At 38.3% G+C, this 27,799-nt stretch overlaps 1 protein-coding gene across 3 annotated transcripts in view; it reads left to right on the top strand.

Moving 5' to 3' along the window:
• The window catches only part of SEC24A (SEC24 homolog A, COPII component), a 51,349-nt gene that overhangs the window by 3,944 nt on the left and 19,606 nt on the right, over window positions 1–27,799 (top strand). Inside the window, exons 1-12 of one of the 3 annotated variants that reach the window (XM_075131276.1) lie at window positions 173–370; window positions 3,896–4,414; window positions 8,444–8,608; window positions 14,460–14,540; window positions 14,885–15,051; window positions 16,184–16,356; window positions 18,791–18,893; window positions 19,731–19,857; window positions 20,252–20,361; window positions 22,123–22,235; window positions 23,654–23,772; window positions 26,119–26,174. In XM_075131276.1, coding sequence (XP_074987377.1) covers window positions 3,916–4,414; window positions 8,444–8,608; window positions 14,460–14,540; window positions 14,885–15,051; window positions 16,184–16,356; window positions 18,791–18,893; window positions 19,731–19,857; window positions 20,252–20,361; window positions 22,123–22,235; window positions 23,654–23,772; window positions 26,119–26,174 — 1,713 coding nt within the window. In that variant the 5' untranslated portion in view covers window positions 173–370; window positions 3,896–3,915. Of the gene's footprint in view, window positions 1–172; window positions 371–3,895; window positions 4,415–8,443; window positions 8,609–14,459; window positions 14,541–14,884; window positions 15,052–16,183; window positions 16,357–18,790; window positions 18,894–19,730; window positions 19,858–20,251; window positions 20,362–22,122; window positions 22,236–23,653; window positions 23,773–26,118; window positions 26,175–27,799 lie in introns of those variants that run through there. The other 2 variants (XM_048861807.2, XM_048861806.2) reach the window with 2 other exon arrangements.

Below are 27,799 nucleotides of genomic sequence, written 5' to 3'. Positions count from 1 at the left end.
AACTGAAAAAGTCAAAACTAAGTATTTTGACCTGAAATTTTTTGTTTAACTTTCAGGCATTTTGATGAAAGCTAAAGAAAGGAGGAGTAAATTCACAAAATGACTGGAGGAGGTGGTGAATTTGTCTCCCTTATAGGCTTTAGCGGTATGTGGGAGACCTGGGTTCAGTTCCCCCCTCTGTCTGCCTGCTATGGAGAAGGGTTTTGAACCGGAGTCTACTACATTGCAGAACAGTACATTGAAGAACAGTACCCTAGCCACGGGGATATTCTGGTGTGAAGTGCTTTCTCAGTCTTTTCCCTTGGTGCTGTTCCACTTTTATAAATAGTGATTGGATCAGGGACTGCAATTTGGGTCTCTCATCTCCCAGGTGAGTGCCCTAATTCCATGTTGGTAGAGTCACTCGTTCCCTGGCCCAATGATTATTTACAAATGAGAGAATCTCTTTTGTGCTTGCAAGTAAAGTTACTATACAAATATTTAAATTTTTAATATTGTTCATAAAACCTTACACTTGCTATATTTACAATATGTCAATATCTTTGGAGCCAGTCACTTCAATGACAAAACAAGAATGTACGAAGCACAATCCAACTATGTATATTAAACACGTATCTCTTTGTAAGCAACTCTACTTTGATTGGTTAATTTAAAATAGCACACTGGCATTTACTTTTTTTCAGTGCAGAAGTATTGTTAAAACAGTCTCCAGAGATAAAATGTCTTTACATTTGTTTGTAGATGACAGTGAAAAATATCATCTTGAGGATTGTATTGCGAATTGGACTGGCAAAAGTAATATTGAGTTGTATTCTTCTGACACAATAATTTCCTTTTCATGGATTTTTAACCTCATCTTCATCTCCTCTCCGCCCCCCCCCCATCCATTGACAAACTTCTCAACAGATTTATTTTTTTCAAGGTGTTATCCTAATTATAATTTTCTCTTAAAATACAGTAGTACATTAAACAAAAAGAGTTCACTGTCATGTTTCTGGCTACTGTAGTATCAACAGAGTTAAGAAGATTTGGTGACAGCTGATTCTTGTCAGGGAATCTGAATACTGTATTTTTGTTTGAAAAACAGGTGTTCAGTGATCCAGGAATGATTCTCATGCATCTGTTTTATATATATTATGTATTGTAAATGTTGATCTTATCACTGAAGTCATGGGAGAACTGAGGATATTTTAGTTACCTGTGTAGAATGAAGGGAAAGAAATTAGAGGTTCTCCTTCAGAGACAGAAGTGAGGACGCATTGAGCAAAATAATCGATATATTCCCTTCTTAAGATCTGTCTTGAAGACTAAAACAGTGAGATTTCAGTTAATGCAATTTGACCTAAACTGCTTGAAACATCTTTTTTGCAAACTTCAGAGATAACCAACATGACTGTTTCCTTATTTTTAATACAGTAGAACAGTTAAAATATTGTGTTAACTTTAAGGTTGCTACTGTGTATGCACATCAAGGAATGCTTGCTTAAAAACCTAAGCATTTAAAGCAAAGACCTCTTTTATAATCACTTAAATGGGCATGCAAAAATCACATAACATTTTTAAAAACTTGAGGTGATGGAATGGGAAGTCATTCAGAAAAACACAGCTTCACTACGAATAGCCAAAAACAGTTCAAGAGAGAAGTTGTGACAGAAAAATAGTTGTAATGTCAACTGAGATACAATAGGCAGCATATTTAGATCACCCAAAAACGTTTCACTTAGAGATATATACCGCCTCCCTTCAGGGTGGGAATGTGTGTCCAGTGGATAACATACGATGTGTATAACTTACAACTGTGGTCTTCAATTCTAAGATCTTGAAAAAAATTTATTTTGATTCGGAATGAAAACTTGAAATTTCCTGTGGAAAGCAAATTCTGAAAGATTTAATTTCACAAAAATCAAACATTTATCAGCTGTCTGCCACTTGCAGCTTGGGGATCCTAGAAAGCCCTGGATTGAGTCCCAAGGCTACTTGAGCTTCCAGGTTCATCATTCCATGTCAGGGAGCCTGCAAACCTTGAGGTCCTTAGTTCTGGGACAGTCTGATGGTGGGGCTGACCTGGAACAGTGAATCCTGGATGCCCAAGGCTCCTCAGCAGCGCGCCAGGCAAGCTGGCAGGAAACAAGGAGGGTTTACGGTGTGAACTTGCCTGTGTTTTTTGTGAAAGATTTGGTTTCTGTGAAACATTTTGCTTTTGACAAAATAGTATTTTCCAATAAAAACCTATTTTGTTAAAAAATTCTCCACCAGCTGTAGTCCCAACATTGTGAATATAAATAATGTAGTACTATTTTCCCTTATTGTATCTAGTTGTCATCTTTAAAATATGGAAAACGAATGGTGTCCTAAGAATGTAAATCATTCTCAAAATGGCTAATGGTTTCAAAAACTGCTTGCTTCTGAATATCTTCTCCAAATGAATTCAGTTTAGTTCAGCTATACCAGCCAGCAAAAATCTAAAAAGCAGATTAAATGCATAGGCTACTTTTTTTTTTTTCCTTCACTGAGCAAAATTTCTGAGAATTATTTGGTGGCAGAATTGACCTCTGTCCCATGATCCTGACAGAGATGCTTTTTAAAAAGTATTGAGAAAAATGTAGCTGCTAATTAAGTGTAAACAGCAGCTTTTAAAAAGCATTTTCACTCTTGGTAACTTCAGCATGTATATTCTGTTCACCAGCCTTCATGTGTGCACAACAGTTACTTGGGGAATCAACGCAAACGCATGCAGCCATGTTAGTATGATCATACCAATATATGATACAATATATGATTTTCCCCTCAGACACATTTGGCTTAGCTGATTGTCACTTGGCTTTAAATGGGCAATAGAAAATAACTTTTTTATTAACTGGCTTCCAGAACTTGCGTTTTCCAAAGTAAATGCTACTGAGTAATGAGTAATATGGGGATGAGTTTTTCCTTTTTTCTAAAACTGACCACTAGAAGTTTTCATTGTCAAGCTTGTGGGAAATAGCAGTCATGGTTTATTACCTTAAGATCTATGCTGATATGTCCACTAACTTAACAGTAGGGTCAATCATCATGTTAAAAGGATCAGAGGGGTAGCCATGTTAGTCTGGATCTGTAAAAGCTGCAAAGAGTCCTGTGGCACCTTATAGACTAACAGACGTATGGGAGCATAAGCTTTCGTGGGATGCATCCGACGAAGTGGGTATTCACCCACGAAAGCTTATGTTCCAATACGTCTGTTAGTCTATAAGGTGCCACAGGACTCTCTGCCACATGTTAAAAGGAATATTACTAAATTGTTTCAAACTCCAAGCATATTTTTTTTCCCTATCTGCCATCTACATTTAATTGCCTCATTCTGGTTCACCAGGCAGTTGCATGCAAGAGCATCGCAGTTATGTTTGATTCGCTTTTATTGGACGTCTGGCTTCCGTATGTTCACATGCAAACATCATCCAGGGATAATGGCCCTTGTTCAAACCTGAAACTTTTAGAGAATATCAGGATTCTACTAGGTTTCAGAGTAGCAGCCGTGTTAGTATGTATTCGCAAAAAGAAAAGGAGGACTTGTGGCACCTTAGAGACTAACAAATTTGTTAGTCTCTAAGGTGCCACAAGTCCTCCTTTTCTTTTTGAGGAGGTGCCACAAGTACTCCTTTTCTTTTTGAGGATTCTACTAGGTTGTCATAAAAATAATTAAAGGTTTAGTGTATTAAGAGCACTTAATTATGAAGTTCATGTGTCTTATACTGCTCTCCTTATACCTGGCTTGTTACTAAAAAGCACTTCATTACTAAGGGACTAGTGGTAAATTCCCAGGGGCTATAAATAAGTGATATATTGTTGGGAAGCTGGAAATTTCTTCTTGGGTGCACAGTATGCAACACTGACTCTTTGAAGGCTTTTTTTCTTGCAGGTCCTGTGGAAAACTCACTGATGCATTCATCACAAATGTTAGATGGCCAAGGATTCAGCTCTGCAGTTCCAGGATTATACTCGCATCAGATACCATCAAAGGTTCCTCTGCATCCATCTTCTGGACAATATAACTTTGGTTCTCAGAATGTTTCTCCATTAAGTAATCAGGGATCTGGGCAGACTCTTAATAGACCACCTGTGGGACCTACTTCTATGGCACCTTTGCAACATACAAGTTCTGTTCCCCAAATGCTCCCTCCGTCACAAAACTCTGCTGCTATACCATCATCTTCTAATAGCTTCATTCCTGGAGCTCATCCCCCAGCACTTTCAAACTGGCAGTATAGTCAGACTCCTATGAGTCAGCCAACTGGGTCTCAAACAAACCATTTTGCTCATGTAGCAGGAACAGTATCAACCCAGCCATTATCATCAGGGAGCACAAATCCTGCAACAAGCTATCAGTATACTGTTTCCCCTGGAGGTCCTCCACTTCAAAACAGCTACATGAAACCAGGTAAGTAAGATAAGGTAAACATAAGGACTCTTGTATAATTCAGTCCAAACATATGCCACTCTACATCTGGTTGAAAAAATTGATTCTCACTTCAGCTGTTGTAGCTAAAAATAAAGATCTGATTCTGCAGTGACTCATAATGGTTGTGGAACTGCATTGTTGAACTAGATGCTCTGATGAAATGCAGTTTTGAGTTACTTAGAGAACTTCCATTCACTTCAAAGAAAGTTCCATGTAGGGGGCAGACTCTTAATTTTGTGTTTTGGAGAATGCTGCAACAGGCATTTGCTGGGAGTTGGCCTTTCTCACTCATTGTCATGTTTAAATTTGTTTAATACTGCTTATGTAGGTCAAATGTTTACATGTCTTAATGCTTTCTGGGGGTTCCTTCTCACAGCTCTGAACCTAGCACTACTTCGTACCTCTCTGTGGTAGCTACCTGCCTTTTTAAAAAAGGAAGAGAAGGACTAGAAATATAGAGAACTGAGGGTTGGCAAAAATATATTATATGTGTGTGTGTGTGTGTAAACACATACACAGTACAGAGGTTGGGTGAGCATATATGGTAACTGTATGCCTTTTCATGCTCTTCTGAATGATGCCTATCTGAACATTTGCACACTTGGATCAAATCTTGGACTCTTGCGATTTTCTGTCAGTGCTGGGGGTGTGAGTGTGTGCAAGTTGAAAGTTTTTTAGGTTTTCTGTTAATCATTTAATGCTGGCAGTTCTCAGCGTGGCCTTCCTCGGGAAGTTGCAACTTGAACTCTTTGAGCATAGTTTGTTGAGTCATACAACATTCATTCTGAAATACAGAAGGCTGGTATGTATGTGTGTTTGCAAGGAGAAGCTGGGAGAAAGCAGTGATGCTACAGTTCAGTTGCTTACTTCACTCTAGACAGGGATGATTTGTTCAGGAAAACACAGCCCAGGCACACAGACTTCACTGAGCACAGCACCGATATCAAAACATACATTAGCAAATAAATCTCACTAATGTTTCTCTTTTCCCTGGTAATATGCACCAGCCAGTCTCCATCCAGCCTTATCACTGGCTTCTGTTAGTGGTAAACGTTTAACATTTTTTGGTCACATTTTCTTAAATGCATGAATTTGTCAAGCTATAATAGTTTCTTCAGGTTTCTGAGTAACAGCCGTGTTAGTCTGTATTCGCAATAAGAAAAGGAGTACTTGTGGCACCTTAGAGACTAACCAATTTATTTGAGCATAAGCTTTCGTGAGCTACAGCTCACTTCATCGGATGCATTCAGTGGAAAATACAGTGGGGAGATTTATATACACAGAGAACATGAAACCATGGGTGTTACCATACACACTGTAACGAGAGTGATCCTGTATTCAGTTTCATGGAGTAAATAAAATGTATACACACAATTCTTCTATGTCCATCTTTTTGCCAGTTCTGTAATGTTTTACATAATAGAAACAATAACCACCAATAGTTTCAGAGTAACAGCTGCATTAGTCTGTATTTGCAAAAAGAAAAGGAGTACTTGTGGCACCTTAGAGACTAACCAATTTATTTGAGCATAAGCTTTCGTGAGCTACAGTTCACTTCATCGGACGCATACTGTGGAAAGTGTAGAAGCTCTTTTATACGCACAAAGCATGAAAAAATATCTCCCCCCACCCCACTCTCCTGCTGGCTTATCTGCTGTTGCCAGCAGGAGAGTGGGGTGGGGAGAGGTATTTTTTCATGCTTTGTGCGTATAAAAGATCTTCTACACTTTCCACAGTATGCGTCCGATGAAGTGAACTGTAGCTCACGAAAGCTTATGCTCAGATAAATTGGTTAGTCTCTAAGGTGCCACAAAGTACTCCTTTTCTTTTTGCGAATAGTTTCTTCAGCATCGTTCACTAAAGCAAGTTAAGTATCTGGAATAGTAGGCCTCAACATTTTATGGGAAGTAAGGAAACATGAATAGTGATATGCATATTGTTAAATGGAAAACTTAGTATACTTCTTGATAAAAATTTCTATTTTTCACTCCATCCCAAGTTGTTTGTCTCTAGAAAGTTTCTGAGAAGTGTGAAACGGGCTATAAAAGTGATAGAGCAGCACATTATTCGATGTATCACCTCTTTTTTGTGTGTGCCCTATGATATGCAGGTGACAATTTGCATAACACAGCTGATTTTAACCATTTTGGAAACACAATACAGATGCAAACCACTTGTACAGTTTCAGTTCACTACAGTTTTATCATCCGGTTTCTACTATCCAATTCACATACAGCAGTTCCTTTTCTAAGTATTCTCCTACTGAGCACACATTCCTGTTAATGGGAGTCATGTGCTGTCCTTGTATAAAGTTTATTGCAAATCAAAGCAACTGGAATGCTAAAGCAAATATTTCCCTTGTGGATGACTTTTAAACCCATGTTGACTGATATGTCATTGTTAACTGTGCACATTAAAAGGAAACTAATTGCATAGTGGCTTTCAAATTGTGATCTGTGAGCCATTAATGTTCATGGAGATACCCCTTGTAGTCCATAGGTGGAGGGAAATTAAGTATCAAGGAGTAGATTGCTGGAAGAAAAGGCAGACCTTGTGAGACTGGTTTTTCAGAGTGGTCTACAGAATAAAAATGAAGGACTGTAATAGCCGGACTGTCATAGCCATGATGCAATAAAAATTCTTCCTGAATTAAATCAGTTGTAATTATTTGTAGAATTAGTGACATGTATTGTATTTAAAATTTAGATGGTATAACTTAGCGTGGTGGCCAGATGCTTCTTGTATTTAGTGGGAGCAAAGGTCTCTGCTAGTGTTGGTAATGTACCTTGCCCTAAGATATCTCTGTTGGCAAAGTCTCAGGTAAAGGAACAAAATGGAAATAATCATGATAAAGATCTACTTTTCTTTGATGTCACCACGGCAGATACACCTGGAGTATTGAATGTTGTTTCATAAGTAATCAAGCAGATAATTTTTTAAACAATCAGTTAAGTTTGTGTAGTCTGGTCTGACAACTTACTAAATAATCAGTGTACTATAGAAGTACTTTTAATGTATTTTAATGTGTGGCCACATGATGCCCATCCTGGTGAAGATCTGATGTACTGACAAAAGTTGGTGCTTGATCCTTGGAGAAGGTATTAACTATTCCAAATTTAGTTAATGACTGATAGTGCGCCTGATGCTTTTAGAGAAGGGTAGACCTACCACCTCTGAAATGGAAAAAGGTGTGCTCCTAGGACGACTCTTAAGTGTAAAGTAAGAAAGTAAAGTCAGGATGGCAATCAAATAAGTAATTGTCTTTAAATTATCCATGGATGTCCAGGAAGGGGAAAATCTTCCATTGGCTAAGGGAGGGATGAAGTTACAGAAAAACGGTGTGATCTTAGAACTTCTGTACATTTCTCTAACCTAGGAAGATAAGACACTTGATGTGAGCTTTTCAATATATAGATGCTAATAAACCTTTGTGTAGTATCCTTGACCTGGAGTATTTAGTTTCAAAACAAAAATCCCTTGCATTGCGTGAGTATACTTGGGTTGTGTCTCATTGCTGCAGCATTCTCAGTGTAAAATCTTTGTTGACCAGTAATTAAAAAAAAATCTAGAAAATACGTATTTCTAACAATGACTACTTAGCATCAAATCATATAGGTGGCAGATGAACATCTTGTCAAGGGAAATCTGTGGTGTTTTTTTTAGTATGAATTTATAGGATCATTAGATGCATAGTATTGACTTAGGCTGGCATTTTCAAAGGCAACTCTCGTGGTTAATGTGCTTTGAAAATCTTGCTGTAATGGTTATGAATCATCAAAACAGGTAGTGACATAGATCATGGAGCTGCAGAAGTCCCAGTACGTAAGGATGAGAAGAAAAACTGGCAAAGAGCTGTTAAACTTCATGTGCTTCTTTTAGGGTTTCTGTAACTTGTGCTGATGTTTCCAATGAATAAATAAGATCAATATTTAGATTGACCTGTATGTAAGTAACCATCTGTGACTCTTCAGTCAGTTTAAAGCTCTTGAAAATGAATTATCTCTGCAGGCTCTGTTCCTCCACCAGTGAATCGGCCGTTAGCTCCTGTTAGACCTCCTCTAGGACCTCCTCCAGCTGGAGGTCTACCTTTAGTGAGGCCATCGGCAACCCCAGTAGGACCGCCTAACAGCTCTCTACCCCAACCTCTGCTAAATTCAGCTACAAACCAAGAAGGTAAGGGATTGATCAGTTCTCTTTATTTGGTTTTTCCATATCAATATAGGTAATTGTAAATACAGAAATTAAACTCACTCAGGATGACTTAGTGAACAGAAACTTTTGGCTGCTGGAAAACTTTCCCATGATTTCACGGAAGTAACTGTGCTTCAGAACTCTTCCATTTTTTTTGATATCTGAATGTTTTCATCACCAGTACTTCCCAAATGACTCTCTGCTGGAGGATCTTTTTTCTTCAAACTTTTTTTTTTAAACTTAGAGGTAGTTCAAATATGAAATGAAATGTTTCACAAATATTAGTTTGATACTATATTTTCAGAACAAATTTATTTCACGTGTGTTGAATTTGTGTTGCAATGTCTTTCTGAAAAAACTGTACTAATAATGCACTGATTGTATTGCATTGACGTAAGTTGAAAATTTGACATCAGTGTAGCATAGTTTCCTCACAGTTTCAAGATAAAACTGATGGGAGAAAGACAGTATATTATTTCCCATTGACAGAGGCAAACAAGACAAGTAAAAAACTGAGTGTTCAAAATAGATATTTGTGAGTGATACATGTGTGATGTTATGCGCTTGGTTTTTATATTCACTTTTGTACTTAGGAGGGATTTTTCTTTTCCCATTGTTTCAAAATTGTTTGGGAAATTTAAATCTCTTATCACCAATTCTGCAGCAACTACAGAGGGTTAAAATCTGTTACTCCTGCATAGAGTTCTTCCCTTTATACAGTAGGATCAAAATAGGAGTTAGCATCATTTGAATCATGGTATCGTTACTCCTGGAGTGGAATGGGGACTGCTATGTACAGGGTTGTCCCATGGGGAAATTTTATAAAATGTGAGCTCTGCAATGCTGTGTCAGATTTAAGTGCTGTACATTATATTTAACTTTTGTAGTGAAACTTTTGAATCATACTTACTGTGTGCTTTCTTTACAGTATGTTAAGGTAGTTGGAGAGTGACACCTGCTTTTAATACCCTATGCAGTACCAGCTGTCCAGGACTATCAATAATCAAAGAAAAAATATGGCAGTCCTGAGATTTACTCCTATGGCTGCTGCACAAGTATGCCATTGTGTTTAAGCACCCATCACTGCTTTGTACCAAACCAGGGTGGATTTGATTTAAATCACTAGTCAGGAAGGCTCGATTTAATCATGGATTTCTACATAAAAGTGTGTTCTTCTTGGTTATAACCTTAATATATATTCTTCACAACTGAGAGATAGATGTAGGTATCGTTTTTAGAAGGCACACACTATACAGTTTTAAAGTGATTTATTTTGAAAACTTTCCAGATTAGTTTTACAGCTATATCAGAAAATGAATGATTGTTTGGTTAATTAATTTACCAAAGGTAATTGAAACAGATATTTATGAAGTCATTGGGAGGTGAACTATCTCCAGTTCAACAGGTTAATCATTAATATTTGGGAGATTTTCTTGCCATGCTGTATCAGGAGGAGAGCATCACCAGACAGACATTTAAATTGTTTTATTTAACTAAAACAACAACTTTGTGTATTCTGGATTTTTGTGTTCAACAGCAAACATAATATTTTAACAAAACAAGCATATGAATTTTTGAATTTAGTTAAACATTCAAGTTTTTCTTTGTTACTCTGTTTGCATTGTGCACTCATGACTGACTTACACACAGATAGAGGAACTTCATTAAAATATTCCCAAACTGGGTCTCTCTTATGGTCTGCTGCCATTATAGGTTTTTCCTTCTTGTGACAGAATGGTATGGTAGATCTCAAATCAATATAGGCTACACTTAAGACTTCTGGAATATGCTGCTCAAACAGTTTCACTTTTCTTTCTACTGCCTGTTCCTCCCTTCTCACATTTATCTCCAGACTTCTTCTCCTTATCCAGATCTGTTCTGTCCCCAACAATCTTCTATTCATTGAACTTTTTAAAATTTTGCACTTTTAGAGAGAGGTAAGGGATTGACTCTGGGTACTCAAATTTGAGAGGGACAATAGGTTTGAAGTCTGTTATTTGTCACCTCTATATATTTATTTATTTAAAAACATTTTTGCTGTTAAGCATGTTATCTCTGGAGAGACAAATCCACAGTTTGAGAACTGCAAAACTAAGCATCTCTGATGGATCTTCTAGACTGAGCACTGAGTCCCATTGGGTAGATAGAAAGATTAACCTAAATAATCTATACAGAAGCCCCTGGAATCCCATAAAATTGGGTTCCTAATCCTGAGCTACTGGAATTTATTTACAAAACTTTTCTTAAATATTACATGTTTAGATTCTCATACTATAGAATTAAGAACATAAGAATGGCCATACTGGGTCAGACCAAAGGTCCATCCAGTCCAGTATCCTGTCTACCGACAGTGGCTAATGCCAGGTGCCCCAGAGGGAGTGAACCTAACAGGTAATGATCTAGTGATCTCTCTCCTTCCATCCATCTCCACCCTCTGACAAACAGAGGCTAGGGACACCATTCCTTACCCATCCTGGCTAGTAGCCATTAATGGACTTAACCTCCATGAATTTATCCAGTTTTCTTTTTAACTCTGTTATCGTCCTAGCCTTCACAGCCTCCTCAGGCAAGGAGTTCCACAGGTTGACTGTGCACTGGGTGAAGAAGAACTTCCTTTTATTTGTTTTAAATCTGCTACCAATTAATTTCATGTGGTGGCCCCTAGTTCTTATATTATGGGCACAAGTAAACAACTTTTCCTTATTCACTTTCTCCACACCACTCATGATTTTATATACCTCTATCATTTCCCCCCTTAGTCTCCTATTTTCCAAGCTGAAAAGTCCTAGCCTCTTTAATCTCTCCTCATATGGACACATTCCAAACCCCGAATCATTTTAGTTGCCCTTTTCTGAACCTTTTCTAATGCCAGTATATCTTTTTTGAGATGAGGGGACCACATCTGTACGCAGTATTCAAGATGTGGGCATACCATGGATTTAGATAAGGGCAATAAGATATTCTCCATCTTATTCTCTATCCCTTTTTTAATGATTCTTAACATCCAGTTTGCTTTTTTGACTGCTGCTGCACACTGCATGGACATCTTCAGAGAACTATCCACAATGACTCTAAGATCTCTTTCCTGATTAGTTGTAACTAAATTAGCCCCCATCATATTATATGTATAGTTGGGGTTATTTTTTCCAATGTGCATTACTTTACATTTATCCACATTACATTTCATTTGCCATTTTGTTGCCCAATCACTTAGTTTTGTGAGATCTTTTTGAAGTTCTTCACAGTCTGCTTTGGTCTTAACTATCTTGACCAGTTTAGTACCATCTGCAAACTTTGCCACCTCACTGTTTACCCCTTTCTCCAGATCATTTATAAATAGGTTGAATAGGATTCGTCCTAGGACTGACCCTTGGGGAACACCAATAGTTACCCCTCTCCCTTCTGAAAATTTACCATTTATTCCTATCCTTTATTCCCTGTCTTTTAACCAGTTCTCAATCCATGAAAGGATCTTCCCTCTTATCCAATGACAACTTAATTTACATAAGAGCCTTTGGTGAGGGACCTTCTGGAAATCTAAGTACAGTATGTCCACTGGTTCCCCTTGTCCACATGTTTGTTGACCCCCTCAAAGAACTCTAATAGATTAGTAAGACGTGATCTCCCTTTACAGAAACCATGTTGACTTTTGCCCAACAATTTATGTTCTTCTAGGTGTCTGACAATTTTATTCTTTACTATTGTTTCGACTAATTTGCCCGGTACTGATGTTAGACTTACCAGTCTGTAATTGCCAGGATCACCTCTAGAGCCCTTCTTAAATATTGGTGTTACATTAGCTATCTTCCAGTCATTGGGTACAGTAGCTGATTTAAAGGACAGGTTACAAACCATAGTTAATAGTTCTGCAATTTCACATTTAAGTTCTTTCAGAACTCTTGGGTGAATGCCATCTGGTCCCGGTGACTTGTTACTGTTAAGTTTCTTAATTCCAAAACCTCCTCTAGTGTCACTTCAATCTGTGACAATTCCTCAGATTTGTCACTTTATAAATTAGAATTTATAATCCCTATTCCATGATGAGATATCTTTGAGGTATAATGTATCTTAATTAAAACTCTCTCTAGATGGGTTTTTTCCTCAAAAAGTATTTTATCAAAAAAATCCAGTTTAAATCATTGATTTTGATCCACCCTGTACCAAACCGCCTTGTAGTGTTTCACAGTTAGCGTTCATCTTGGACAGGGCCATATTGTAATTGGCACTGCCTTTTTTGTTTTGTTTTGTTTTTGTTTTTTTTGTTGTTTTTGTTTAAATGTAGTAGTGTGGGATATCAAGTCAAAACTGTTCTTGGTTTCCCCCATACAGTAGAATTGATAACTGCTTTGTCCTAGGGTAGCTGGGTGAAATTGTAGTATGGAGACCCATTTTAAAAGGAAACCTGCATGGACAACGAAGACTCTTTTTTTATTATTTTTGAGCATATGAAATTTACTGAAACTTGCATTTGGTTAGCAAACTGGTATTTTTTCCACATTTAAAACAAAGCCATGGAACACATTCTTTCTAGATAAGTTAGAATTTTTAACAGACTATGAGGTGGCTTATTTACTTCTGGGTAACAAATTTCTCTCTTTTGGGTCACCTTTTGGATATGCTGGGTATGTTTTTCCTTTTACTAACCCAAATAACCCCTTTATGTATTAATTGATGGTTCCCAGTAGCCCTTCATTAATAATTCTCTTCCTGTTTTTGCCACTTTACAATTCTTTTGGTTCTTTACCACAGTTTACTCTTGATTGGGTGTGTGACTTCCAGAAGCTGCTATTGATAGAATCAAAGCTATTGATAGAATCCTGGAGCAGGATGCGTGCTCTTAAGAGAAGAGTGTTTGGTTTCTTATTCTTTTAGCAGATATAAGTAATCATTTATGGGTGGAATTTTCAAAAATACATAAGGAAATTGAGCATCTGAATCCCTGAGGCACTTTTGAAAATCACTCCCCAACATGTGCAACCAGGGGAGCAATTTGGCATCTTACTACCGTGCAAATCAAGTTGGACTTTTTGCAAAGCCTGTTATCTAGCCTAAATAAAAATTATATCTGTGGTGAAGTAGTTCATTCAAATGATAAATAACTTTTTTGAAGGGTTGATAACATTTAATGTGCTCTGTGCAAGCAGAGTCAGCAGGGGGAGCACAAGTAAGCTGTATTCCTAGATCTCTATTTAATCACTGGTGCACAAGCAAAGTAAGCGCAAAATCATGCTAACCTCAAGCTTCATCCACAATGTAGGAACACTTTTTTTATACATTGAAAAGGGATTATTAACACGTATGTTTTACAACAGGTATTGAATATAGTGGAAAAGTTTTTAAAAGTAACTATACCTAAGGCTACGATTTAGTCACAGGTATTGTTAGTAAAAGTCATGGACAGGTTACAGGCAATAAACAAAAAATAATGGCCCGTGACCTGTCCATGACTTATACTAAAAATACCAGTGATTAAATCTTGGGGGAGGGTGCTGGAGAAGCATGGAGGGGGGATGCTGGTGGGGGTGACACCCGGGGCTCATGGTTGCTCCAGCCGGGGACCAGGGCCGCAGACCTTAGTTGCTCTGGCCAACTGGGGACCGCTGCCGCAGACCATGGTTGCTCCGGCCAGCCGGGGACTGCTGCCCAGAGTCTCTTTCCATTAGGTGATCCTTTTTTGCTTATGTTTTAGAATCGAGCATTAAGATTTTTACACTGAAATGTTCTTCAGCTTGTCACTATCCTATTAAATCAGTTGCTGATATTAAACTTCCGATGAGGAAAAGCAGCTCAATTTCTGAATTTAAGCCTTCATTTCTTAATGAGTTGTTCTTAGCAGGTGATGCAACAGCCGCTGCCAGTGATGGGTCTTTGGTCCAAAATAGTTATGATGCAATAGAAGGAGGAGGCTTCATGGGTAGGACATTCTTATTAAATACTTTTAATTTTGAGGAACTTAATTTTTAAAGCCTTTTCAGGTGGGAGGTGGTGGGGTGTTACTCTAACAAATGTATACTTTGCTCAGTGTAAGTTTATCTCAAGGAAATTGTAGTATTTGAAGCTTTGTTATAACATTTTATTATGCTTATCTGTGTAAGTGTTTTTAAACAAGAATCCAGCCAAAACCTTTCAGTAAGTGCCTGGCCAGAATGTGAACATAATAGCATGATATCAATGGAAGCGCTATTTTTTTGTGTATCAACCTAACTGCATTTCTTGGATAACTCATTTGGATATGTAAATCCTCTTTGTCCGCTCTAGCAACCACGTATCGGTCTCCTGCTCCCCAGAATCTTAAAATGGGTAGAAATGTTGGGTATTCTTATCCCACCTTACCACCTGGCTACCAGAATGCATCTTCACCTGGAGCACCAGGAATCCAGTCCTCACCCCTGCAATACCCAGCTGGACCACAACCATTTCCTCAGGTAAATCTTTCCTGTTGGTTTTCTATCTCATTAAAGCCTCAGTCCTGTAAACAGATCCATGCAGGCAGAACCCTGCGCTCACGTAGAGCTTTGTAAACGTCATTAGAGTTCATATAAGCACCAGGGTCTGCCTGTGCAGTTCAGCTTGTAGGATCAGGGCCTAAATCTGTGTATGTTGGTTAGATTTCCAGGGCTGGTCAGGGAGAAACTTTTTTCTACATCTTTTGAAACAATATCAGCTTACTGCTAATGTGTCCCAGTTCTCCTTACAAGATTGTCTCCCCAAATTCATCTGTACTGCTGCCAAAATAACTTTTTCCAGCCACTTGGACCATGTTTTTTAATTCCCACCCCACTGAATCCGTGTATGTATTGATTATCAAAATTGGTGCCCAGTGCTCTACATATTTCAAGTTTCTTCTCCAGACTTTCAAAGAAGAACATAACTCCACTTCTGCCTCTTGCTCCAGCCAAGCTTTTGTTTTCTGCCCATTCTTTGCTTTGTCATCCTTGATCTCCCTGATGATCAGACTCCCAGTTAGCGTGCAAAGCTTTTTCCTCCTCGCAAAAACTAACTATACATGTTTTAGTGTTCTAGTTATGACCATCACATGCCACTGTTTGTCCTGTAGTTTACATACATCATGAGCTTTTAGACTAAATATTTTGGGGCAGAAATTCTGCTTGGCTCACTTTACCTATTTTAGAATGCAGTACACAGATTTGTCCCCATTGGTCCAGATCCTCAAAGGTATTTAGGCATCAAACTCCCTTTGAAATCAGATTTATGCAGCAGATGCATACATGTGCAGATAAAATATTATTATTTGTGTGCCTGGATAATAGCATACACAAGTGTCCTGTTGATTGCCAAAAGAATTCAATAAACTCAGAAGTCTTAGAACAAGTGCATGGTGGTACATATCTTTGCTATAATATATAAGCTGCTTGTTTCTTGATAGTTGACAAGATTAAGTTTGTTTTGTAACTAGTGCCCCAATATATTGCAACAGAACACCAAATAATACTTGAACTAGAAAATTCTGAAAGGGAAATAATGTGCTTGTTTTTTAAATTGATGTATCATCCAGATAAATTCAGTTAAAGTCTTAATTTTTTTTTTTTAACTAAGCCTGCCTTGGGCACTAATCACATAACTGGGTCTATGGGTGGCCTGAGTCTGCAACCAGAAGGATTAAGATCTATCAACCTTCTTCAAGAAAGAAATATTCTTCCTACAACACCTTTGCAGGCTCCTGTCCCAAACTTGCATGAAGAAATCCAGAAGCTCAACGTTAATCCAGAGTAAGGTTTCCCATTCTCTATAATTTATCAAAAGAAATGGAAATAAGAACTATTCCTCAGATTTTAAAAAAAATCCTTAGGGTCTAAAAATCAGCGTATAAAATTCTTACATTCCAGTAATTGTTTGGAAAGCAGTTTCATTTTTATTAAAATAATGAAAGATGAAAAGTGGCTTAATTTTTTTAATTAAAAAAAAAGTAAAGTACAGACCAGAGTGCAAACACTGCTCTTGACACATTCCAGGTATTAGCCATATAGATTCATTCTTGTCTTAAACCGTTTCTTATAATCTCTTTATAGTTTATATTTACATCAGCAAAATTGCTGGTGTTCAGTTGATCAGAGGAGAGTGAAATGCAAGTCCATAGCACGGGGTGGGCAAACTACTGCCTGCGGGCCACATCTGGCCCACGGGATCGTCCTGCTCGGCCCGTGAGTTCCTAGCTGGGGAGGCTCGCCCCCGGCCCCTCCCCCGCTGTCCCCCCTCTCCTGCAGCCACATTGCTGCGGAGGCTGCGCGGCTTACGCCCACCCACCTCCCAGGCTTTCCAACAAGCCTGTCCTGCCACTCTCAACGGCATGGTAAGAAAGTGGGGGGGAGGGCAGGAGGTCCCGGGGGGCAGGAGGCGGTTGGATGGGGCAGAGGTTTGGGGGGCCAGGAGATAGAGAGCATCGGGGGTTGGAGGGGGGGGATCCTGGGGGTACAGTTAAGGATGGGGGTCCTGGAAGGGGGCTGTCAGGGGACAAGGAGCAGGGGAGGGATGGATGGGTCAGGGGTCCCAGGGGGACTGTCAGGCAGTGTGGATAGGGGTCGGGGAGAGTCAGGGGACACGGAGCAGGGGGGATTGGATTGGGTGTGCCATCCGGGGGGGGGTTAGGAGGGCAGGTCCTGGGAGGGGGCGGTCAGGGGACAAGGAGCTGGCGGGGGGGGGGGGGGGTTGGATGGGGCGGGGGTTCTGAGTGGGGCAGTCAGGGGCTGGGAAGTGGGAGCGGGCGGATAGGGGGTGGGGGGACAGGCTGTTTGGGGAAGCACAACCTTCCCTACCCGGCCTTCCATACCATTTCGCAACCTCGATGTGGCCCTCGGGCCAAAAAGTTTGTCCACCCCTGCCATAGCAGCTTTTATTGCTATCAGTCAGTTACCTCTCTCCCTCTCAAGTGAGAAGGAAGGTTCATATGTTCTCGCTAGAAAAATTCCTCTGGGAACATTGTAATGGCTTAGAAGTTTGTATGAAAGGATATTGTAATTTATATAAGATAATATCAATTAATAAGTCATCTTCTAAACCCTGTTTTTTAGAACACTTTTGGTAGACGATATCCCTCCTTTTACCCTTGGTCTGTCAGAGACCTGAAAATAGGCTTGATGAGATTAGTTGGATAAGTCCCATCAATGACCTCATGTCCTCTTATAAAACAAGATTCCTTGAGTGTAATCCTTTTTCCAGTATATAGATCTGGTTAATTATCTAACCAGCTGAAATTATTTCTCCACTCACCTCAACATATATATCATATTTTGAGTTAGTCATGTCTAACTCCATCATATCCATTAGACAAAGATCAGTGCTTTGAAATACTTAGGATCTTCAGTTCTAAGGCTAATGACTAGGCATTCTCCTGCTAGAATATGTAACTAAAGTGCTTTTCATGATGCTATCTACAGCAATATAAATACAAAACTGTGTTTAAGCCATCTGATAAAATGAGTCTGCAGTGTGCATCTCCAGAGTGGATTGTGATCCACCTTGTGGGAACGTGGGCAAAGGCCTGGTATTTTCAAGGCACTTGGATAGGTGTATTAGAATCCAAGAGTTACAACTGGCAAGAAACAAAAGTCAAAAACAGAATGGATTCTGGGCAGGTGTAGAAGTAGAAATGAAGTCATTTAAATAAGGCACAGGAGGGAAAAAAAAAATCTTGACTGCAGAACCTTTCATTTTGAACTCTCTGTACCAGAGGTAACCAGTGAAGTTTTAAATAATGGAATAAATGGGAGGCTAAACAGAAGGCCAGCAGCATAGTTTCTGCTATCATCTAATTGGGAATACCTTGGTAATATTATCAATTTACATATAATCAGAGATACCTTTTTGATGTCTGAGAAGTCTAACTTGGGGTTAAGTAACCTGTATGTAAGTTTTGTATTTGTTTGTAACAGAATGTGTTACAGGCCAATATATTTATTCCACTCAACCAAACATGTACAAAATATGGTGACAATTTAGGAAAAGCAAGGTGCGTGTGATGGTTATGCCTTGGATTCAAACAGTTCACGTTGAAGTTGTAGTGAATTTGGTATAAAGCTGGAGAGGGTATTCTGTCAGGAAATAGTAATTCACTGCTATCAGCTGTGAAAAGAAGATATAAGGATTCTATGTTCTACTTAAATAATAATGTTGTTCTCTGAAAATAACCCTTTATCTTTCATGTAGGTTGTTCCGATGTACCCTGACTAACATTCCTCAAACTCAGGCCTTATTGAATAAAGCCAAACTTCCTTTGGGGCTCCTGCTTCATCCTTTCAAAGACTTATCGGTATGATGAAATATTCAAAGCTTTAAATACTGTAGTGTCATCTATACCTGTACTAGAGTTCAATAACTGATAACTAACTCTATAAGAGACAAATGTCTCAGCTAATCTTGGCCCAGGAAAAAACGTCCCGTAGAAAACTGTTTAGTCCTCTTGCTTCTGCTCCATGAAAACCAGTGTCATCTTTTTAAATATCTGCCCCCACTATTACAGTCCCTAGCCTCATCTTAAATGATATTGGAAGCTCTGAGGTGCAGTACAGCACTCAATCTATAATGAAGCTAGTCAATATATTTTAATATTGGTATAGCTTGTGTGGTTTTATCTTGTCACCTAATCACTATCTGCAGCCATTGATTTCTTCCTATACTCCAGTTCCCTGAGCACTAACTCTTAACTAAGTCAAAAACTGAGACTCGTGTGGCCCCGTTCATATGGGTCCCACAGCCTGTTACTTCCGCAGTTGACTTCAATTTCTAACATACCTATTTATGTAATGTCTGTTTCTGCAGTGCTGAGTTAGGGGACAGTGTTCTGTCTTTTTAAAACAAACTGAAAATACAAAATTAGACATGCTGATTGAGAGGTTTATCTTTTTTTGAAAAAGAAACATACACAGTTAAGTAGGTTAGAGCCTGAATTTAACCAACCTTTCTAACAGTTAAAGTTTTGGGGGCACATTGTGGATTAGGGGTATTTTCTTCTTCTATTCTGTTTCTTAAGTGGGTGTTGCATCTAGGCTGGCTAACCTCAGAGCACAGAGAAGATAGTATTACTATTGTACTATATGTCATAAGTATCTTGCTTTAGGGTTTTAAAGCAGAAGTTCCTCTTTTCCAGCAATTACCTGTGGTCACCTCCAGTACAATTGTGAGATGTCGTTCCTGCAGGACGTATATTAACCCTTTTGTCAGCTTTCTAGACCAAAGGAGATGGAAGTGCAACTTGTGTTATAGAGTGAATGATGGTAGGTTTTAAACCAATGAGCCCACTTAAACATTCGTGTCAACTTTTGAATTGGACTTCTATGTGCATTCCATCAATACGCTTTTATCCTGACATTTGAGGTCTGCTGCTATACGTCTGGTCCTTCCCAGATCAGGATTGTGTGATACGGGGAGTCTTCCACTATGGACCAAGATGTGATCACTAAAGAGCTTCACTGAGTTTGAAACAGTCTCCAAATGGGAAATATTATTGTACTGCCCTACTTAGTACCCCCTATATATTTCCTCTTACACAGTATCTCACTGCAGATACAGCATGGTTACTCAGACATGTCTGCGCTAAATCCTAGCGCAGTTAATATTCGTGTACTTTAGTGTGAATTGTAATAATACTATAATTTTCATTTTATGTAGTTCCTGAAGAATTCATGTACAATCCTGTGACAAGAGTATATGGAGAACCTCATAAAAGACCTGAAGTTCAAAATGCTACTATTGAGTTCATGGCTCCCTCCGAATACATGGTGAGGTTTTGGTTCCTCTTATTAAACTTTTATATATTGCTTTAATGTCTAGGGGCTTCAATCAGAAAAGATGGCTATTGTGCAAGTGCTCCACAGACTCCTAGTAAGGCAATCCCTGCCACAAAGAGCATATCTGAGAAATTTTGCAAGATGGACTTTTTCAAACAGTATTATGTAACTTTAACATCTGAGTTGTTGCAAATATCACTTTGTACTTTTATACAGGAAAATGTGTAGGTACTGCTCGGTCCCAAGGAAGAGCGCTAAGGTACTCCACTGGGCTAGTGCATCTAAGCAGTTCTCACTCTCGTGGCTGTTTCCTGACTAGAAGTCTGCTGTCTCAGCAAAAGGGGGCCTCAGTTAGCTCAAATGGTAGAGGCCTGTGTTTCATTTTTTTTAAATCCCAGGTTCAAATCTTTTTTTTTTTTAAGCCCTCATGGTGTCTTCAAGAAACCTCAGGGTTTCTTATACTAATGTACAGCAATATCAAGAAATATTAATATCAAGAAAAATTGTACACAATCATTGCTTGCGCTTCTGTTTTTGGTAGATGAGTAAAAGTCATGTGATCATGCCCACTAACAGTGCATCTGAGATTGATCAGTTTTGTCTTCTGCAGTTATAGCTTTGGGTGGCAGTGGTTCTGAACCTTTTCTGTATTGTGACCTTGAATTATGATAAGTTTTTGGACCCCACCCCTCTGATATAAAGAAACGATTGTTGTCTCTCTCACGGACCCCTAAGTTGAAAACCCCTGGCATAGGATGCCATGATCTAGTTTCTGTTAACATGTCTGGAGTGTTAAGGCAAAGAATCTTAAAGAATATATATAAAAAATTGTGGTTCCATCTTCTAAATGTTAATCTTTATTTCTGGTTCATATTAGCTCTTAATATTGTTGTAATGAAAAATATTGGAAAATTTCATCGTTATTGTGGCTTAAACTGTACTTAAGATGATATACTTGTACTAAAACCACTGGGTAATAGACCAAGAGTCCAGTTCTGCAACCTTTGCTCACCCGAGTAGTCCTATTGACTTCAGTGATTGTTTGGATAAAGGTTGCAGAATCTGCTCAATAAGCAGTACCAGCTAAACTAAACTAATGGTGATGAAATGTATTGTGTCTGCACTTTTCTAAAGTAACTGATGTGTCATCTAGAGAGGAAAATACCAGTTCTGAGAACTTGGAGAAGACAGCGTGTTAAAGGGACAACATCAAATCAAATACATAGAAGTACAAATTAATTTGTTCAAAATAATACCTTAGGTTTTAAAAAATTAATACTTCAGAAAGCTAACATTGATATTTATATATTTTTTTCCTTGCATTATCTCAACTTGAATGATTTGTCACTTTTACTTCTGGATTACTATTGGACTCTCGCACGCTATCAGGATGCTACACTGTTTGGGTTACAAATATTGCAGTGGAATGGTCAAAAAAAAGTCCCTTGGTAATTTTTCTAAATTACATGGGAATATTCTTGTTGACTCTGGATTTTGTAAAATCTTATTTTTACAAACATCAGTTTCAGGCCAAATTTGATCTGACAGTTTCACTTTAGCAAGGACTAGAATTTATCCCATTTGTTTTTCCTCCATACTTCCTACTGTACTATCATTGCTTATTTGTCCGCTATTACACAAATTAGAGATATTTCTGTTTCGGGGATGCGTTCTGAGTGATGCAATATAACCAATAAACTGAGACTGACCGTTTCAATCACTGGACTTTAAGAATCTCTTGGGTTTTTTTAGTTACGTCCACCTCAACCTCCTGTGTATCTCTTTGTGTTTGACGTCTCCCACAATGCAATAGAAACAGGATACCTGAATACAGTCTGCAAGACCTTATTAGACAATCTTGACTTGTAAGTTTTGGTTCTCTTCTCAGAATTTAATCTTTTTTCCTTGTATTTCCAGTGTTTTCTTTGTGGAAATGTTTTTTGTGATCTGTGAAACTAGTTTAATGTTGTGTGAACAGGATTTTAATTCAGTCCATTTATGACAGAGAGAGGAAAATTTTCAAAGTACTGCATAGGAATTAGCCTTAAATTCGGTTCTTATCAATTGTAGATACAATGATAAAACCCCTAATTTTAAAATGTACCTGTCAGTCTGATTATACAACTTCTTGGTTTTGCTTTAATAATGCAAAAAAAAATGCATAAGAATATCATAGGTTTGCACTGAACAAAGATTTGGAACTATGGCTTTAGAAACAGTAATTCAGTGTGCACTCCTTGCAACAAATGCACATACATGTCTATAAAGCTTTTCAGGAGAGACAAGTTGGGTGAGGTAATATCTTTTATTGGACCAACTTCTGTTGGTGAGAGAGACAAGCTTTCAGGCTTACACAGTGATCTTCCTCAGGTCTGGGAAGTGTGTCTATACATACACGCACACAAGGTAACAATTTATAGCTACTCCCACAATGAACTTGTGTAATGCTTTACATCTTTTATGTCTGGTGGAATTCAGCATTAAAAAATTATGTGCACAGTATTTTATAATTCTGCATATTTTATTTGTCAGAATAACACAATATAATCACACCAGTTTCAATTATTTTTGGTGATTTATTTCAAAATACCTGTCAGCAATACAGATGACCAAAAAGATTCAGGAAATGTTTTTTGACAAATAGATTCCTTACTAGGCATATTAATATAGAACTCTGAGTAATTCATTTAAACTACGATACAGAACCATATTTCCCACACCCCTCAGAAGCAGTGCAAAGGCTTGGGGGAGTCAGGGGTAGCAGAGGAGCTGAGGGAGAGGGAAATAAATTGCTGGGAAAGATCCTGGGTGTGAACTTGGATGGCTGTTGGGTATGGGTGGGAAGGGTATGGAACAAGTTTTTTGCGGGGGCAGGGTGGGATTGTTAGGGAGTTTCCCCCATGCAGATGACAGGTTGAATTTCCATAGGGGCCTACAACTCCATTCAAAAAATTTTAGGGGTCCACAAATGAAAAACGGTTGAAAACCATTGCTTTAGAGTAAGTCTCAACATAGGTAGTGTCAGTTTATTGCTGTAAAATAGCTCAAAGCCAAGCCATGAACAAATTTCAGTATTGCAGATGTTCTGACTACTTGTTGGGGGAGGGAAGTGTAAGCCTTAGCCTGAGAATGATGTAATGGATATTGCAGAAGCCGTATTTCCCAGCAGGAATAAAATGTCCCTCTACCTTATGTCATTGTAAGAGCTCTGAGAGAACGTACTTGCACCTGAACAGTGTAGGCTATCCAAAATCGACTTGCTGAACCCTTTTTTGATTTTTAGGCTTCCTGGGAACACGAGAACAAAAATAGGCTTTATAACATTTGACAGCACAATCCATTTCTACAGTCTTCAGGAAGGTCTCTCTCAGCCTCAGATGCTAATAGTTTCAGATATTGAAGGTATGTAAGAATAACGTCGCAATTGAATTTTATAAAATGATACCTAATGATTTTGACATACTGTGTTCGCACGCTCTAGAACTCTAAATACTAAGATGGGTGGACTAGAGTGCCTTGTATTAAATTAGGATATTGACATAATTAAGATTGCAGAAACTTTCTGAAATAAGGATAATTGATGAAACATGATAATATCAGCGTACAAAATTTAAAGGAATGGTGGTAGGTCACACTATTGGGGGAATGGCACTATATGTGAAAGAAAGAATAGAGTCAAATATAGTAAAAAATCTTAAATGAATTGAACTGTACCATAGACTCTCTAAGGATAGAAATACCATGCTTGGACAATAAGCATATAGCAATAGTAATATACTACCGACCAGCTGAGCAGAATGGTGACAATGACTGTGAAATGCTCAGGGAGATTAGAGAGGCTTTGAAGCAGAAAATTCAATAATAATAATGGGGGATTTCAGCTGTCCTCATATTGACTAGGAACATTTCACTTCAGGAAGGAATGCAGAATTAAAAATTTGATACCATAAAAGACTGCTGCTTGGAACATCTTGTCCTGGAACTTAAAAGGGGAGAGGCAATTCTTGATTTAGTCCTAAGTGGAGTACAGGATCTGGGTTGAGAGGTGAATATACCTGGACCACTTGGTAATAACCATAATGTAATTAAATTTAACATCTTTCTAGGTGGGAAACATGTCAAAGAAATTCACCATGGTAGCATTTAACTTAAAAAAGGGGAACTACACAAACATGAGGAAGCTAGTTAAACAGAAATTAACACAAACAATCACAAGGGTGAAATGGATAGTTCTCTGAAAACATCAGCTTGATGTGTAGCAGCAGTCAAAAAAGCTAACAATGCGAGGAACCCTTAGAAAAGGGATAGAAAATTAACTAAAAAAAAAATCATAATGCCATTCTATAAATCCATGGTATGCCCACACCTTGAATACTGCATGCAGTTCTGGTCACTGCATCTCAGTAAAGATATATTAGAATTGGAGAAGGGCAAGACGAATGATTAAGCGTGTTAGAACAGCTTCCACTGAGGAGAGATTAAAAAGACTGGGTCTGTTCATCTTAGAAAAGAGATGACTAAGGGGGGAAATGGTAGAGGTCTATAAAATCATGAATGGTGTGGAGAAAGTGAATCGGGAAGTGTTTACTCCTTCACATAACACAAGAAGTAGGGGTCACCTAGTGAAATTAATAGGCAGCAGGTTTCAAATAAACAAAAGAAAGTACTACTTCACACAACGCACAGTCAACTTGTGAAAGTTGTTGCCCTAGGGCATGCTGTGAAGGCCACAAGTATAACTGCATTCAAAAAAATAATTAGATAAGTTCATGGAGGATAGGTTCATCAATGGCTGTTAGCCAAGATGGTCAGAGAGGCCACCCCAAACTCTGTCTCCTTAAGTCTCTGAGGGTGCGTCTACACTGGAATAAAAGGGCTGTGGCTAGCCTGGGTCAGCTGACTTGGGCTGCAGAGCTAGAAGTTGCTATGTAGACATTTAAGCTCAGACTCGAGCTTGGGCTCTGGGATCCTAGCCTTCCCCCTCGCACTGGCGTAGACGTACCCTGGCTGCTGCCAGCTGGTACTAGACAACTGGGAACGGATCAGTTGATTGCCCTGTACTGTCCTCTGTAAGAGACAGAATATTGAGCTAATATAGTTGTTCTTATGCTCAATATGCTGGGAATTCCCAGATCAGATCACTAATTCATCTAGCAGTGGCCAGCACCAGATGCTTCAAAGAGTAGTGAAATCTATTTAATGTATCTAGGGTCTCAGCTAAGGTCCATTAAAGTTAATTGTACAATTGTGACGTATAGTAGGGCTTCTTTAGTGGCCTTCACAGGTGAGCTGTTCATGACCTGAAACATGAAGTCAACTTTCCTGGCATTCTAGTTTAACTCCTAAAATTATCTAAACTTTGTATTTCAATCCTATTTAAACTATTGATCTCAGTAGCTTCCTATAATTCCTAAGTGGCTACATGATGCTTAAGGTTTTTGTTTTTTTTCTTTTACTCTTAGTTGTACTGCCATTTAATTTAAAATGACCTTTCATTGCATAATGTTGGATAGGGTAAATATTACAAAAATGAGCACCTAATAGTTTTTCACAATACTTCTGTTTTACAGGCCATGTTCTTATTCTCTTTTACTCTTTTGCTTTTCATGCCAGATAATCATTATCTCAAATTGAAATGCAAGGGATTGCACGGGTATAACTGAGGGCAGAATAAGACCCAGACTGGTCTGAAAACTAGCTGAAATGTTTTCAGATAGCTTTAATCAGTTCATTTTTCTGCTCTTCCAGATGTGTTTATACCAATGCCAGAGAACTTATTAGTAAACTTAAATGAAAACAAAGAGGTAAGACCTGTCTTAAACTGTTTCGGTGACATTCAGGCAGTATGAAGTGCATTTGATAACTTGTACAGTACTTAATGAGATAATGTCAATTGAAATCACACTTGTCTGAATTTCTTGTCTACTTTTATTACAAAAATTACTGTAACTGAAATAAATGGAAATATTTTGTTCAGTTTTACTTTGTGCGTTTAACTGCGTTGTATGTAATTAGTGTTGCTGTTTCCCCTGTGTAGTCAGCCAGTTTTTCTGTGGAGACTCATCTTTCTTCAAAACAAGCAAGCAAGCAGAGTATTGCCAAATCACTTTTAATTGGTTACATTTCACTGGTTACATTGGTGTCCTTTAAATATCTCAGGTCTCTTTATTTAAAGATAAGGGAATCCAATGCATGTCTCTTACTAGGTGAAATAACTTAAGATTAATCGCAGTTAACTAATTTTATTAACTCATGCGATTAACTCAAAAAATTAATCTTAATTAATTGCAGTTTTAATCACATGGTTAAACTATAGAATACCAATTGAAATTTATTAAATATTTTTGGATATTTTTCTACATTTTCAAATATTGATTGCAATTACAACACAGTATACAAAGTTAGTGTTCACTTTATATTTTTTATTACTAATATTTGCACTGTAAAAATGATAAAATAAATAGTATCTTTAATTCACCTCATACAAGTACTGTAGTGCAGTCTCTTTTTTGGGAAAGTGCAACTTACAAATGTAGAATTTTTTTATTACATAACTGTTTTTTTTTTTTGGTGTGAGTGCAATGTAAAACTTTAGAGCCTACAAGCCCACTCAGTCCTACTTCTTGTTCAGCCAATCGCTAAGACAAATAAGTTTGCTTACCTTTATGGGGGATAATACTGCCCGCTTCTTATTTACGACACCAGAAAATGAGAACAGGCTTTCGCGTGGCACTTTTGTAGCCAGCATTGCAAGGCATTTAATGTGTCAGATATGTAAACATTTGTATGCCCCTTCATGCTTTGGCCACCATTCCAGAGGACATGATTTCATGCTGATGATGCTCTTTAAAAAAATACTGCGTTAATTAAATTTGTGACTGAACTCCATGGGGGATAATTGTATGTCTCCTGCTCCATTTTACCCGCATTCTGCCATATATTTCGTGTTATAGCGGTCTCAGATGATGCCCCAGCACATGTTGTTCGTTTTAAGAGCATTTTCATTGTAGATTTGAGACAATGCAAAGAAGGTACCAATGTGAGATTTTTAAAGATAGCTACAGCACTCGACCCAAGGTTTAAGAACCTCCTTCCAAAATCTTAGAGAGGAGGTGTGGAGCATGCTTTCAGAAATCTTAAAAGAGCAACACTCCGATGCAGAAACTACAGAACCCAAACCACCAAAAAAGAAAATCAGCAATCTGCTGGTGGCATCTGACTCTGATGATGAAAATGAACATGTGTTGGTCCGCCCTGCTTTGGATTGTTGTTGAGCAGAACCAGTCATCAGCATGGATGCATGTCCTCTGGAATGGTGGTTGAAGCATGAAGGGAGTAAGAATCTTTAGCGCATCTGGCACGTAAATATCTTGTAATGCTGGCTACAATAATGCCATGTGAACGCCTGTTCTCATTTTCAGGTGACATT

This window comes from Caretta caretta, chromosome 8, assembly GCF_965140235.1.
Source record: "Caretta caretta isolate rCarCar2 chromosome 8, rCarCar1.hap1, whole genome shotgun sequence".
NCBI lineage: Eukaryota > Metazoa > Chordata > Testudines > Cheloniidae > Caretta > Caretta caretta.
The sequence above is the reverse complement of the archived record's forward strand: the minus strand, read 5'-3'. Positions and strand labels throughout refer to the sequence as shown.